Consider the following 16,407-nt stretch of genomic DNA (forward strand, 5'->3'; position numbering starts at 1 on the left):
GTTGTAGCCACATTTTCATGTGGAGGTGGTGATCCTCGCCAAGCTCCCATACGTGAGTTAGCTCGTTCCGGTCCAAAGGACCGATCGCCGCGGGATCACGGTGACCATTGGTTATTTAAAGGCGTCAATAACAGTCCTTGTCATATCAAATATCAAAGGCACTCAGTATTTGTGCAAGAGCCAGTGCCGCCAGGCCTCTCACTGAGACTCTCCGCTCGATACCGCTGATTGTCCGCGACTGCCGTTGCAGCTACTCCGTATGGAGCAATCCACTATCCGCAACCTGTGAACGCGCTCGGTAGCTCGCAGCTAAGCTTCTTGCGACAGCAATGAACACAGATCGGACCTCAATGTTCCAGCCTGTGTGGTGCTCTCAGATATCCCATGTAGGCTTCTGGAGCGCGGACCGTGGAGAATTGCCCGTTTTTTACCAGATACAATTCATTTAGACTTTAAATGATTATTATTGAATCTTACCAAGAACTGAATCGAAACATTGAATGGTTGATTAATACTTCCATAGATCATAAACAGAATTGGAAAGTGCCACAGGTATACTTGATATGAAATTCGTGCCAGCAATCGAAAATAAGGCCATGTGAAAAATCCTGAAATTCCACATCAATCATTAGATAAATGAAGTCGACAAATTCGAATAACACAAACTTACCACGCTTTTTACACATGTTAAACAGGAAAATGATGGTTGCTACTATGGCCACCGACAAATGTTTGTGCAAAATGGGAAACAAAGCAGTCCAAATGGAGTGCTCTTTGGTCATCAGCGTTGAACCCAAATACCAGATCATAGAAATGACTAGCCATCCATACATAGGCAGTGATTGCAAATAACGACTCACAACTTGCTTGTATTTGTCATGCCTCAGGTACTTCGAATATAACTCTCCACACAATATGCCAATGAAAAATCCAATCAGATTGCTATAGGAACTAAGGTACAAGGCTTCGCCTGTTTCGATGCCTTTCAGATACATGTGTCGGAAATCTCTATGGGAATATATCGAAGAGGAGATAATTTTCGACCGATTTAAAAGGAAATGAAAGAACTTACTCCAGTTTACACGTGCTTGTCGATCCTAATTTTCTCATATGACTGACTATACTTGGCATGGCGACTCCAATGATGCCAATTAATCCGTAGGTAAGTCTTTTAAATCGGGGAAATCTACAAATTAATGGAAAATGGGAATGGGAATCAATTCATGTGATTGTATGGTCTATTTTGACTTACCTCGTGGAAATAATCAGAACTCCAAGAAAAACTCCATAAAGATGAAAATCAGCTCCTATATACCATGTGTGCAACCAACACTGTAAAAAAAATTAACAAATTGAAATAAACATTAAAGGGAATAGGGCTTATTGGAAATGCGTGGAGTAGTAAAATTTGACGCAAATTTTCCATAACATTCTTAGATGGTCAGTTAAGTTGTTGTTGTAGCCATACGTTGCAAGTACACATATTGATTCTTCGTTTCTTCTGTATTTTTAGTCTTTTCTTCTCTCTCTGAGATCATTGTGACTCGGCAATGGTCCCCAGATCCAGCTCTAAAAATCTGGCCGCTTTAATTGAAGCGATCCATATTGCCTCTGCAGTCAGATTATATAGTTTCACCGGGCATCCAAATAGGTAATTGCCGTCTCTGAGTCCAGTGCTGCATTCAGGGTAGACATAATGCATAGAATCGTCCAACTTTGAGCGATACCAGTTTTGTCTGTTACACTTCAGTCTCAGTTGGGCCAAAGTAGTTCTGGTCCTCCTTAGCAGGTCTGTCTCGTCATCAGCAATGGGTGGAGGGCGTCCACTAAGGACTATACTTGGACAGTACTCACCATTGATATATGAAAAGTTTTCCCATGTTCTTTAGTGAAATGTTCATGGACAAATTTGCATTTGCAACTTGGTGGATATCCTGCAAACCCTTCTTTTATAAAGCAGTTGTCAGCGGAACTGTGAAGTGTCGGAAGTTCGGGTGGTTCTCTTGAGGGCAGCGCAGGAGAAACTGTTTAGAAAGAAGTTTACAGTGATCGCCATTTGGTAAGATCTTGTGATGGTGTTTGGTGCCGCGTTTTGACAGGTTTGTAGGTTCGCGAGTGTATTTCGCACACCCACGTGCACAAATACCGGGGCCGCAAGTTTATCACCGGTCGCCCGATTGCCTAAAAGGTTGTCAACAGCGTTTCCTTGGTACTGCCGGCCAAAGATTTGAGAATTCTGTTCTTGTTCCTTGGCATTTGCAAATCGTAGTAGCGCGGTCCGACATTGAGAGACAGTTGTAGAGTATTATTCCCAGGATCTTTGGGTTGCTTACCGTTGGGATCGTTTATCCGTCGATCTGTATCTCAAGCTCTCTGGTGTAATCGGTCGTCCAGATGGTGAATAGTGTTATGAACATATTGGGACCATACTTTGTTTGGCTGTTGGAGACCCAAGTAGAAGTCATTGTGCAAAGTTTCAGCCAAATCAGATAGGAATTGCGCCCTATAATGGCTCAAGAATTAAAATCGGTAGAGCTGTTTATATGGAAGTTATATGAGGTTATTGACCGATTCAGACAAGCATATCCACGGTCATAGAAGAAGCCGTTATACAAAATTTCAGCCAAATCAGATATAAATTGAGCCCATCTGAAGGCTCAAAAAGTATAATCAGTCAAAACAAAAATGGAGCAAAATTGGATAATAATTACACCCTCTAGCGGCTCAAGAAGTCAAGATCCGAGATCGGTTTATATGGGAGCTATATCAGATTATTATGGTCAGGTATGGACCATACTAGGCGCAGCTGTTGGAAGTCAAAACAAAACACTACATGCTAAATTTCAGAAAAACCGGATAAGAATTGTGCCCTCTAGAGGCTCAAGAAGTCAAGATCCGGGATCGTTTTATGTGGTAGCTACATCAAATTCCCATCAAATTTCTTCGAAAGTTAGAGTGCTTTCGACAGACGGACGGACAGGGCTAAACCAACATAGAATATCAAGACCCCCCATCTTATGGTGGAGGGTATAAAAATGTATATCGGATGAAAGATAAATTTTTTCCATATATATCGTTCACCCGATATACATTTTTATACCCTCGGTTTTGATTTATATCTAAATCTAAATCGATTTTGATGAAATTTGGCTGACGTATTGAGGCATCAAATAGTACATCTGTTACTAAATTTGGTAGAGCTCGGACTAAAAATGTGTCTACCACAAGCAAAAAGCCCATTTCGGGTGAAAGATATATATGGGAGTTATATCTAAATATGAACCGACTTTTTTAAAATTTAAAGATTTTTCATTCCTAGACCATCAAGATTGGACGCTTTCCTGAATTGATCTCCGTTTTTAATACCAAATAACCCACTGTACATCGCATATAGTGCATTTGTAACAGTGACAGGAGAGATTAGCTTGCATGACTCTCATTGGTTCACAGGTTTACTCGGCTTTAGAACAGGGACTACTTGACCTACCTTTCATATCTTTGGAATCACCAGGGTGGAGATGGACAGATTAAAAGTATCCGTCAGGTATTTCATTCCCACTTCCCCCAATTTGTTTGAGCAGCAGCATCGATATTCTATCAGCAACCATAGCATTGATGGCTGCAACATTACCTTCCATACTGTGTAGATGTAATTCAGTTGCGAACGGGAGTTTCAGGGTCTTCCATAGGATGCTCTTTCTTGCTTTATCTCTAGTTGGGTGCTCGATAAATTGTCTACCAAAATGGTTAGCACACTGTTTCGAATCTGGTATCTGTTTTCCATTGAAGGCAAATGCGACGTGGTAGACTGTTGAGTGATCTCACTGTCGACAACAATATATTGTCACCAGAGTCTTGTTGCATCTCTCGACTTGCTTCAACCATTTATTCCGCGTGTGATCTTTTATCAAACTGGCAATCTTTCCGTTAAATTCACTTATCCTCATGTTGACAGAGTTTGTCAGGCGAAGCTAATCACGTTACTCGGCCAATCTTACTGCCATGGCCGGGATCGGTATTCTATCAGATGATGATAGAGCGTAAAACCTGAAGAAGGCGGTTGTCATCTTGATCTTTTATCAACCTGGCATTCTCTCCGTTAAATTCACTTATTCTTATGCTGACACAGTTTGTCAGGCGAAGCTAATCACGTTACTCGGCCAATTTTACTGCCATGGCCGGGATCGGTGTTCGTCATGATGATAGAGCGTAAAACCTGAAGAAGGCGGTTATCATCGGAATGGTCCCTGAAACCTGACCAGTTTGCTTTCTTCTGGTTTACGCATGTTTGGCTCTCAGCGACTATGAAGTCATTCGTTCGACGAAGCCTTATGATAATGTAAACGTGGTCTGAAGTGAGGGTGATAATCGTTCGCCATGTCGTCAGGTCTATCAGATTTGCGCTGACTATCGTAATGTCAGGGGAACTAGAGCAATTTGCCACAATTCTGGTTTGAGCGTCGTCGTTTATGGTGCAGAACGGGGAGTTGTCGATCCGTACCTCTCTGATCTTTCAAATGTCGTGAGTGCTAAAGTCAATGATGAGCGTTAAAGTTTCCCATGAGTATGTGGTTCTCGCCCACGAGTAATTTTCTAACTTTAGGGCGAAAGCCGGATCGGTAGGAGGACACTGGCGAAATGTACACGTAGAATAGTTCCTTCTCGGTGTTACCTGAATTGATGGCTATCGCCTGCGATTCGAGACATTCATCCTGTAACCTTTGGTCTGGTTGGATCGTTTTCTAGCCAGGCCGAGTGAGGTGTCTTCGTACGACGTTGTAGCCGTCACAGCTGTGAACTTCGGAGTTATGGTTTAACTTTGTCTCTTGGATCGTGCCTGCTCATGAAGACCGTTATGTCCGTTATCTTATTCCGGAGGCTATTACAGTTGAATTGCATTAATTTAATGCCATTCTGGGTGGGCACGTTGACCTGTGGTGACGAGGGTGTGATTGTTGTATTAGCAGAGGTGGTGAGTGTGACCGTGAAGCGATGGTGGGGTTGGAGAAGGGGGTGTTAGTGATGAGGTAGTAAGCCATTGTTGCCGAGTCATATTTTGACATTGTGGTAGGCCCCGCGGCGACGAGGAGAGGGTGGAAGTGATGGAGTTGGTGGCGTGTTAGTTCCTGACGCTAATGAGAATTGGTTCACGCAACACTCGCCCTCATAATCCTCTCTCCCGTCCCTAAGCCCAGGAAGGCGTGAGCAATTTCTACTTTTCCGTTGGTGGATTCAGCCATCCATTCCCCGGAACCCAAACGAAGCGAATCGTACCATCGATCCACATTGTTTGGGTTCCGGGCCGCAGATGGCGATAATGTCCTTCTTACACTCAAAGACTGTTCGTGACCTTGCCGTCCTGGTTGTTATTGCCCTGATGAACAGTTTACTGTCCGCAAAGATATTCACAAATGACAGTGAGAAAAAGTTCACACGTGAATATCAGAAAAATTTTCGTATTTTGAGACATCCAGCCATGTCTCTACTAAGTGGTGTCGCTATGTGGCACGCCGTTCGAACTCGGTATATAAAAGTAGGCCTCTTGTCATTGAGCTTAAAACTTTAAATGAACAACACTCATTTATGGAATATTCATGGGAAATATATTGATAGCACCTTTTCTCCATTGCAGTCCACCTAACTTAAGGAGGCGTATGTAAGTATAGTTCTAATCACTTTTCTGTAGAGCCAGTGAATTATCTTCGGATTCAGGTCCCATTTCGTGCCTACAGATCGTCTTGATAGTACCCAAGGTTTGTAAGCCTTCTCCGTATGCTCCCGAATGTGACATTTCCAGTTCAGCTTCCTGTCCAATATCACTCATAAGTGTTTGCCCTGGTTAGATATCGAAATCATCTGTTGAACAGGCAGATTTAAGTCTTTTCTGGGTTTGCATTGAGACCCCTAGACTTAGGGGTGGTATACCATCTCTAAGACCCTTTCGGCCTTTCTTCATTGAGATCGCTACTATTTGGAAGTATGTATTATACTATCATTTGCGTAGCAAACGATTTCCAATTCCTCCTCAGTCAGCCTCCGTAATGAGCTATTTTTGGTGATCATTCGTAGGAGTGGCGATGCCCTGTGCTACTTTTTCTCCCTTATTAATATATAGGTTTAACCAGTCTCTAAGGACCGGTCCATCCATTACTGGTTTAAGGATTGGACCAGTGTCTCGGTCCGCACATTGTTAAAAGGTGTCTCGATGTCAATGCATACCGCCAGAGTGTACGTCATGTCATCGAAGGATTGTTCTATTTTATGCACAACCTCGTGCAGGGCAGTCTCCACCCATTTTCCGTTGACATAGGCAGACTGTTTGTATTTGAGTAGTTCGCTGGATGTCCTTCTCTTTGTCATGATATCCACAATACGTTTCACGGTTTTGAGTAGAAAGGACGTACGGCTTATAGGTCTGTGTGCCTTTGATGTCGGATAATTTACATTGCCGGGTTTTGGTATAAATACCACCCTTGCTTCCTTCTAGGCTTTCGGAGCATGTGCAAGTCATAGGCACGCTGTCAAAATAGGGGCCAGATGGGGCGCCATGTAGTGCACCTACTTCTGTAGTAACGCTGGAAATATTCCATCAGGTCCGAGTGACTTAAATGGTTGGGAGCTTCTCAAGGCTTCCTTTATTACAAATTCTGTAATACAATAATAATCATTCGATCAACCTCATTATTACAAGATTTCGGTGTCTCCTCCTCAACATGTCCTCCGTTGTCTTTGCTTTCACTGCCATGTCGTCTACTAATGTTTCAGTTTGGTCATGAGAGTTTGAAAGAAACGTATGCATCTTTGCGGCGTCATTAACACTGTCAAGCTACTCACAGAAAAGCTTCCAGGAGGCACGTTTTGCCACTCCGATTTAACAATGTTGCGAATCTCCCCGGTCATCCAGGAGATTCATTGGCTGATTTTCGAAAAACCCCACTATCGCAGTCGTAATCCTGTTGACTTTGTCGTCAATGTCCTCAATGCACGGACAAAGGACTAAAGTATCTTTTGTCCAGTTGGTTTTCGCTTAGCTTATCGGATTTGGTGCTGGCCGTGCTATTCTTAACCTAATGTAGCGATGGTTCGAAAAAGAGTGCTCCATGGAAACCCTCCAATCGTGAACCTCATCGATATGATTACCCCCTTCCTAATCCCATGAACAAAGGGGTAGCGATGTAACCAATTATTAAGGGCTTAACCCCGCTTGTTAATGTTGGTACTTCCCCACGAAATGTGAGAGATCACACCGCACCCTATTTGTACCTCATTTCTAGTCAGCTTTGCCTTTCTTACCAGCCGTTTCAGCTCCGACGTGAGTGCTGGTGTCGGAGTGTCAAAAGGCAAATAAAGTGTTGCCAGGTATACCACCGGGAGCCACAGTGGCACAGAAGTTTGACGCTGAATGCCCCGAGGTGCTAACCTCGGTGTGAACATCAGAAATTTTTTCAACTTAGATTAGTAGCCACATTTTGCATTTGTGAGGTATCCTGCCAAGTTAAAACTTCTCTACCAAGTGGTGTCGCTATGAGGCACTCCGTTCGGACTCCGCATAATAAAGAGCTTAAACTTTAATCGGACTGCACTCATTGATATGGGGGAAGTATGCCCTGATATGAGGGAAGCGCCCCAGTAGCCGAGTTGGTAACGTGCTCTGATTGCCTGTGCGGGGATCGTGGGTTTGATTCCCACCAGAGGCCTTGGTTTGTCGCTACAGTGGTATTGCAATGAACTTAAAATTATCTAAGTGAGTTAGTTAAAGACTGTCTTTCTTACCTAATCTAGGTATACCGTTTCCCTGTCTCAGCACTGTTGCATCCAATGTTGACAACTCTATGGAAAGATATAATTTAAATTTGTACGACAAATAAGGCAAACCCTCGGCCGTGTTCCCGTGTAAGCATAGAGTAAATGGTAGTTGATATGGTTTAGTCCAGAAACTTTGTTCCGGGTAGTCCACGTCTCCTGAATTTAGGCAATATGAATCTTGCCCTTGCTGATTTTTCCCATAAGAGCCCGTGTAGCCGTTTCGTTTCGGTGGAGGTTTATCTGGATGACCTCAATCATTGATCATCCAGTTAATGGGCTTCTTGGAAGTTGATGATGGTCTCTACATCAACTACTGGGCTACATTAAGTTTCCTATCCCTGCACTGCCTGATGTTTTAATGTAAGGATCTCTACTTATCGAAATTTGCGCCATCCAAAGAAATTTGGATATGTTGAAAGAGTTTTTTGACGATATCAATACATTCAGATAGTGCAAAGTGCAGCATCAAATGTCCCCTCGATGCTCACAACTCATAATTCATATGGGTAGACCCTCTTAAGAGTTCAAGGCATATTCAAAAATCCGCCCGCTAACCAGATACTTCTCTTGAGATTGATGATTTCGTTGAATCCCAGTGGAAGCACTGATGATATTGATGACTGGGGCGGCTCCTTACCTTTATCAGCTACCATCTTCCCCTAACCAATCCCATGACAGCCGGTTGTATGTACCGGATTGACCCGATGAATTCCTTCATCGGCAAGGGCTGCCGCCTTAGTGTACCACACACTGCTACTACTACTACTACAACTACTACCATCTTCCCCTTCCGAGGTGGCTGTGACATCATTTTGGAAGTCCCAGTCCTCCATGAAGACTTAGGGGCCGTGCACTTTCTTCCTTTGTACCTGTTTCGACTTTGTCTTCATTCGAAGGATACTGCTTGGAGTTTCAAGTCCTCACTCACTTGAGACTCGCTTGATCTTCCAGAGTTCTTGAAAGCGGCGAGCTATGTTTATTTTTCAGCGGTTTCGCGGTGTTCTGTTCTTTGGGAGACTGAATTCTCTCCAGCTTCCTTAAAAGGGGTTAGAATGTCAGTTCTATCCTTACGGGCATCATTCAATTTCGCCCACGTAGTGAATAATCCAATCGTTGCTATCCTTGAAAGCTTTAGGTAGTACATATTCCGAGTTCTAGATATTTTTTTTTGAGCGAAAGGAAAAGACGTCCGATCCTTTCAACGGCTCTTTCACTTCATATGTATACAAGAGTTACATAACATTTTTGACCTTACAGATGTGATTTAAAAAGATAAGCAATCAAAGAAACTGTTCAAGTTTTTGCTTTAAAATTAGGTAATGTTCCTAAACATATCGTGTTTTTCTCATTTGTTCACATTCAATACTTACCTTAAATAAGAAAATAAAGTTAGTATAGAACTTACCGAATTGTTTACATTTAAATTGGGTGTCATAAATAAATTAGACCACCAATAGTCACTGCACATTTTCACATTCGGCTCGATAATGTGCCTCCAAAAGGGCCCATTCTGTAGGTGTAAGAGGACATTGGACGAAAACATTATTAGCAGCAATACGGATGGGATATATCTGCAAGAACAAAACTTCCAGTATTAGTCCTGTGTACCAGAAAACATAGATCCAATGCCTACCTTAAATAGCGGGATATCATCATTCGAACATAAACGGTTATACATTGCTTCAGACTTGATGTGGTGGTTATACATTCCAATTTATCAAACTTCAAATACAACATGAGACCACTCAAAAGGAAAAACATTTCAATGCATACCACAAAATGCAAACTTGAGATCACGATTGTGGTCGTGTATAGGTATTCCACAGTGGAGACATTCGATATGGGCATAAATTGAGCGAAAATAACATGCTCCAATACAATAGCAATGGACAAAAGAGTCCTTACACCGTCGACAAATCTCAAGTCTTTACCGACTGGACTTTTATTTGGAGCAACTAAACGATTATAGTTGCGATGCAATGAGAATGATGTCAAAATTTTATTAGCTGTAAATATGAAATAAAAAAAGGAGTTTTAATGTGATGTCAAAATTTTATTGGCTATAAATATGAAATAACATAAAAAATGGTTTTAATCTTAAACCAAAAGAATAACATACATATATTGTGATTGTGGGCCCAACAAGTAAAAACGCATTAACTTTCTCCTGCCTCTCTATGATATAAATATCACATTACTCACTCTCGACAACCCTGTCTTCAAGCTGTTCCTTTCCCAATGCGTGTTTGTGTAATGACAGATTTTTTGTCTACACAATTACACTACTCTCATGGCATACCCATGATTCTGTTAATCTTTTCCGGCTTCGAACGCCAGACAATTGAAACGGCTCTCGCTGCCGCTCCGTGTTGACAGGTTCGAATCCCGGCCGAGCTCTACGGAATTTTTAATTTTCCATGTTTTTTTGCCTGTTAGGGCGAAGATCGTTTTAATTTTACATCTTTCGCCTTCCTCTCCTCCGAGACGAGCTCAATGATCGGAGATTCTTATGCAATGGTAAAGGAAAGCCAGAGATCACCACACACATCAACCACAATGGGACACGTTTCGTCATTTGGTTAGAATAACTCATAGGCCATATTAGGTGTGAAGGCTTCACTAAGTTTATTATATACAAATTTAAAGAAAATCTGATGGGAAATACGAATTTTATGAAACTAAGAACTTAATTTGGTATATCGATCTATATACAGCTATATAAAATGATGGTCCGACATCTTTGTACCAAATTATTGTACATCGATAACGAGTAACAGATGTGCCTTTCATTGGCTCAAGACTCGAAATCCGTATATCATTTAAATAAGTTCCGATCTAGACCACAGATTGCTTGATCTAGACCATACCTGATCACCATAGCATGGGGGTATACTAATTTCGTCATGCGGTTTGTAACACATTGAAATATTGATTTGAGACCCAATGAAGTACATATATTCTTGATCGTCTTGACATTCTAAGTCGATTTAGTCCTGCCCGTCTGTCGAAAGCACGCCAGCTATCGAAGGAAAAAAGCTAAATGGTTGAAATTTTGCACGAAAACTTTCTATAAGTGTGGGTCGGTACGGCGGAATTGTATATGGGGCTACATTAGTCCATGTTGTGATAGAGCTGCCATATAAACCGATCTCGTATCTTGACTTCTTGAGCTTCTAGGGAGCGCAATTATTATCTGATTTGTGTAAAATTTTGCGTGAAGTGTTTTATATTTTTGTTTTCCAAAAACTGTGCTAAGTATGGTCTAAATCGGTTCAAAACCTAATACAGCCCCCATATAATCCGATCTCCCGATTACACTCTTTGAGCCTATAGATGGTTTAATTATTATCCGATTTGGCTGAAATTTCGCATGAATTCTTTTTTTTAATTGCAATAACTACTCCAAGTATGGTCTAAATTGAGGCACAATCTGATATAGCTCCCATTTAAACCGATCTTGGATCTTAATTTCTTTAGCCCCTAGAGGGCATAATTCTTATCCGATTTGGCTGAAATTTTATACAACGAATTCTTCTATAACCTTATATATATATATATATATATATATATATATATATATATATATATATATATATATATATATATATATATATATATATATATATATATATATATATATATATATATATATACATATATATATATATATATATATGCTGGATACGGTCTGAATTGGTCCATAACCTGATATAACTTGCAGCTCTAAACTTTGCAGATATATTTCTAATTGATTGAGGTCGTCGGGTATTGCAAATGGAACATATCGGTTCTGATTTGGATATAGCCTTCCATATGAAGTGGTCCTTCGGCTTGACTTCTTGAGCTCATAGAATCAAAAATTTTTCTCGTATTGCTCTGTTACGACTTCCAACAATCGTGCCAAGTATTGTTCCAATCGGTCTATAGCCTGAGTTAACTCCCATTTAAACCGCAACATTTGACATCTTGAGCTCCTGTTAGCCGCAATTAATGTCCGATTTGGCTGACATTTTGCTCTATATCCGAATCGATTCTGTCATGACTTTGACTATTTATGTTAAGTATTGTCTGAATCGGTCTATAGCCATGTAAACCAATCTCCCGATTTTACATCTTCATCACCTGGAAATTTTGCATAATTACTTCTACAAACCTAGGATGGCATGAATCGCTCCCTTATAAATCTATTTCTGATCTGAAAACAGGAGTCAATATTTAGCCATTACCCTTTTTGGTTTTGCCTTTTAAGAGGAACCGTTCAAAAATCATGGCAAATACGATCCATGGTGGAGGGTATATAAGATTCGGGCCGGCCAAACACAGACGACGAGCGAACGAGTTTAATGACTATTATGGGTTTGGAGTCGCATTTTGTCATGACTTTGCCCCTCCGATATCAACAAATTATATAGCCCATTGCTCCTTCCTTTCCTTTTATTTTGGTCCTATATTGTCTTTATCGTCTAATATGCCTATTTGATGGTGTTTTAGGATCGGGGCGGTACCTGGACCTAATGTTTATTATCAAATTAATACTCTACCTAAATACCTTTCATGTGAATCCCATATTGTCCCGATAAGGGGGAGGGTCCGCCCCCCCCTCCGATGTCAAAAAATTGTATAGCCTATTATTCCTTCCAGACCATCCTACACAATCTGCGAAAATTTCAAAAAAATCGGAACAAACAAACAGACAGACCAACACACTTTGATTTTTGTTTATAATAGACTAACTGACCATTAAAGTTTGGATGATAGATCTACTTCATTCTCTTGGCTTAGTAGTGCACTGAAATATCCGTAGTCCACAAATATGTCCAGTTTGAGGGATTTGTAGAGTGTGGCGCTTAGCCCGGAAAAATATCAGCATCGTGCTCAAATTCTTTTATTTGAGCTCCAATTGCCATTGGTTTAGGGGGAGTTTATGGAGTGAGACGACCCCCAAGCACTTGGCCTTATAATTGGATATCAAATTCGTTTTTATACCCATCACCATAGGAAGGGGGTATACTTATCTAGTCATTCCATTTGTAACACCTTGAAATATTGACCTAAGACCCTATAAAGTATATACATTCTTGTTCGTCTCGACAAGTCAATCTAGCCATGTCCGCCCGTCCGTGCATCTATCGAAATAACGAAAGCGGTCGAACGCGTAAAGCTATCCGCTTGAAATTTTTGGGCCCATTATAGGCTTATTTATTTACCGATTTCGCCGAAATTTGGGACAGTGAGTTGTGTTAGGCCCTTCGACATCCCTTTTCAATTTGGCCCAGATTTGGGTATAGCTGCCATATAGATCGATCTCTCGATACAAAGTCTTAGCCTCATAAAAGGCGCATTTATAATCCGATTTCGTTGAAATTTGACACAGTGACTTATGTGAGGCTTTTCAACATCCGTGCCGTTTATGGTTTAGATCAGTTTATATTTGGATATAGTTACCGAAAAGACCAATATTTTGTTCTACAAAATTTAACAACGACTTGAACTTATTAGACCACTCAATGTTCTTGCCGAATTCGGTCCAAATCGCATCATATTTCGATATAGTTGCTATGGGGTCATAAATTATGAAGGTGATCTCTGAATGAGTGAGGTGGTGTGGTGTTTGTTAACACAAGGACGGCGAGTGTGAAAATCTTTACGGACAGTAAACTGGGCTATAACGGCCAGGTTAAGGTCAGTCTTAAAGTATTTGAAGGAAGTGGAGGTCATCCACGCCTTCTCTGAGGATGACAATATGCGCATTGTTTGGTTGCCGGGCCATAGCGGAGTAAGGGAAATAAAATAGCAGACGATTTCAATAAACTTGGTTACCCGAAGCCTTTCGGGCTGACGCAGTTCGGGTTGTGGGCGACGAACGTGCATAAAATACTATGGGAAAAACGTAACGGTCGGTAGGACGACGAAAATCTTATGGGGAGATCCGGATCGTGAGAAAACGAGGCATGACCATACAATTTAAATAAGCCCCAAATAAATTCCATACATTTTGGGATTTATTGCGCAGTAAAATAAGTCAAAAAGTTTTGGAAACCGTTTCATAATTTAGCTGACTTATTTCATTTTTGTCCCTTAAATAGAAAATAAGTCCACAATACTGGAATATTGTACTTAATTTTTGCCTTTGGAATTAAGTTGGTACTTATTTTGTTTTTATTTAGGACCTAGTTCATTAGGACTTATTGCATTGGGAGTTTAATCATTGGGGGTTATTGTGCATAGCCTAGGCTATTATAGAAAGGAAGTAAAAAGAGGTCAGTATAGCTTTCGATATCATAATGAGCTCACTTATGCTAAATCGGTGCGGCAAGTGATAGCAAGAGCAGAGCATGCTGAAAAAATGATGAGACGTTGGAGAATTTCCTTTGTCATTGCACGGCTTTTGCGGCTAACAGGCACTGGCACTTAGGTGGGGACACAATACCAGGCATGAACCGTTTCAGAGGCGTGGTATGGTAAACAATTAGGGATTTAGTTAGTAGCACAGAATTCCAGACTTAGATTTTCTTTTTTGAGGTTTCTTTTTAGAGCGCCAAACAAGCCGATTACTTGCAGGTGTATATATATCGTGGCATTACGGATTAGTATCCGTACGCTCTTTACAATCTAACCGAACGTAACCTACTTCAAAAAGTGGTTAATTTTCGAGTAACGTTTAATCTTGAAGAGAAATGTTACACAGTTACTATAACAAGTAAAGCAGTGTAAAGTTCCGCCGGGCCGTATCTTATATACCCTCCACCAAGGATATAATCTGTCGAGTTCTTTGCGCGGTATCTCTTTATCGGTAAACAAAGAATAATGAATAAGAACTGTTATGCTATTGGAGCTATATCAAGTTGTAGTCCGATTCGAACCATAAATGAATTGAATGCTGAACATTGTAGAAGTCATTGTGTAATATTTCAGTCCATTTGGATAAGAATTGCACCTTGTAGGGGCTTAAAAAGCAAAATCGGAAGATCAGTTTATATGGGAGCTGTATCAAGCTATAGATCGACTCAGAGCATATTTAACACGTATGTTGAAGGTCATGGGAAAAGCCGATGTTCAAAATTTTAGCCAAATTGGATAATAACAGCGCCCTCTAGAGGCTCAAGAAGTCAAGATCCCAGATGGATATCTATGGCATCTATATCAGGTTATGTATCGATTTGCGCAGTTATTGAACTCTCATCCTATGGTGGAGGGTATACAAATAGTATTTCCCCCCATAAAACAGATTTGTGTGTCCCAAAAGTATTTCAACTATTTTTTTTGTGTAGGTCGACTTAAAAACTAAAAACAACATTTTTGTTGAGGTATTACTAGAACGCTTAAAAACATAGATTATAATTCGTTGTTAAAGTACAAACCTGGTGAAATTGATTATTACTTACTTATTGGTTTGTGATTTCTGCCAAAATAATGAACTCCTTGTGATTCTTCAGTTTGATGTGATTCTAGGCGGCGATCGTAAAGAGTTGAGAATACGTTCAGAGCAATGATTCCCAAGATGATATATATAGCGATTAAATAGCCCGTGTCTGTAAATCGTTAAGTAGGCAATATATTAGTTATGTCTTAAATTTTTTATGATATGATTTATAAGAAGAAAAAAAACAGGAACGGGCCGAACTTTGGATACCCACCACCATCATTAAACAAGTAAAAGCGTGCTAAGTTCGGCCGGGCCGAATCTTATATACCCTCCACCATGGATCGCATTTGTCGAGTTCTTTTCCAGGCATCTCTTCTTAGGCAAAAAAAGGATATAAGAAAAGATTTGCTCTGCTATTAGAGCGATATCAAGATATGGTCCGGTTTGGACCACAATTAAATTATATGTTGGAGACCTGTGTAAAATGTCAGCCAATTCGAATAAGAATTGCGTCCTTAGGTGCTCAAGAAGTAAAATTAATAATTGCGACCTCTAGAGGCTTAAGAAGTCAAGATCCCAGATCGGTTTATATGGCTGCTATATCAGGTTATGAACCGATTTGAACCTTATTTGACACAGATGTTGAGAGTAAGAATAGAATACGTCATGCAAAATTTCAGCCAAGTCGGATAGGAATTGCGCCCTCTAGAAACTCGAGAAGTCAAGTCTCCAGATCTGTTTATATGGCAGCTATATCAGGTTATGTACCGATTTGAACCATACTTGGCACAGTTGTTGGATATCATAATAAAATACTTCCAATCGGATAAGAATTGCGCACTCTAGAGGCTCAAGAAGTCAAGACCCAAGATCGGTTTATATGACAGCTATATCAGGTTATGGATCAATTTGAACCATACTTGGTTCAGTTGTTGGATATCATAAAATACGTTGTGGAAAATTTCATTCCAATCGGATAAGAATTGCGCACTCTAGAGGCTCAAGAAGTCAAGACCCAAGATCGGTTTATATGGCAGATATATCAAAACATGGACCGATATGACCCATTTACAATACCAACCGACCTATACTAACAAGAAGTATTTGTGCTAAATTTCAAGCGGCTAGCTTTACTCGGAGGTTAGCGTGCTTTCGACAGACAGACGGACGGACATGGCTAGATCGACATAAAATGTCGCGATATGCTTTATGGGGTCTTAGACGAATATTTCGAG

General features: G+C 40.6%; 2 protein-coding genes across 2 annotated transcripts in view; one reads left to right on the plus strand and one right to left on the minus strand.

Moving 5' to 3' along the window:
- LOC106081672 (O-acyltransferase like protein-like) overlaps positions 1–16,407 on the plus strand; it is a 185,777-nt gene that overhangs the window by 7,776 nt on the left and 161,594 nt on the right. The window lies entirely within an intron of this gene.
- LOC106086635 (O-acyltransferase like protein-like) overlaps positions 1–16,407 on the minus strand; it is a 28,562-nt gene that overhangs the window by 4,725 nt on the left and 7,430 nt on the right. The window contains exons 3-9 of the mRNA XM_059369843.1: positions 15,192–15,338; positions 9,440–9,812; positions 9,212–9,377; positions 1,253–1,332; positions 1,073–1,186; positions 671–1,008; positions 478–608 (exon numbers count right to left, since the gene is read on the minus strand). Of these exons, the coding sequence (XP_059225826.1) occupies positions 478–608; positions 671–1,008; positions 1,073–1,186; positions 1,253–1,332; positions 9,212–9,377; positions 9,440–9,812; positions 15,192–15,338 (1,349 nt within the window). The remainder of the gene's footprint in view (positions 1–477; positions 609–670; positions 1,009–1,072; positions 1,187–1,252; positions 1,333–9,211; positions 9,378–9,439; positions 9,813–15,191; positions 15,339–16,407) is intronic.

The sequence above is a fragment of the Stomoxys calcitrans genome, chromosome 5, assembly GCF_963082655.1.
Source record: "Stomoxys calcitrans chromosome 5, idStoCalc2.1, whole genome shotgun sequence".
NCBI lineage: Eukaryota > Metazoa > Arthropoda > Insecta > Diptera > Muscidae > Stomoxys > Stomoxys calcitrans.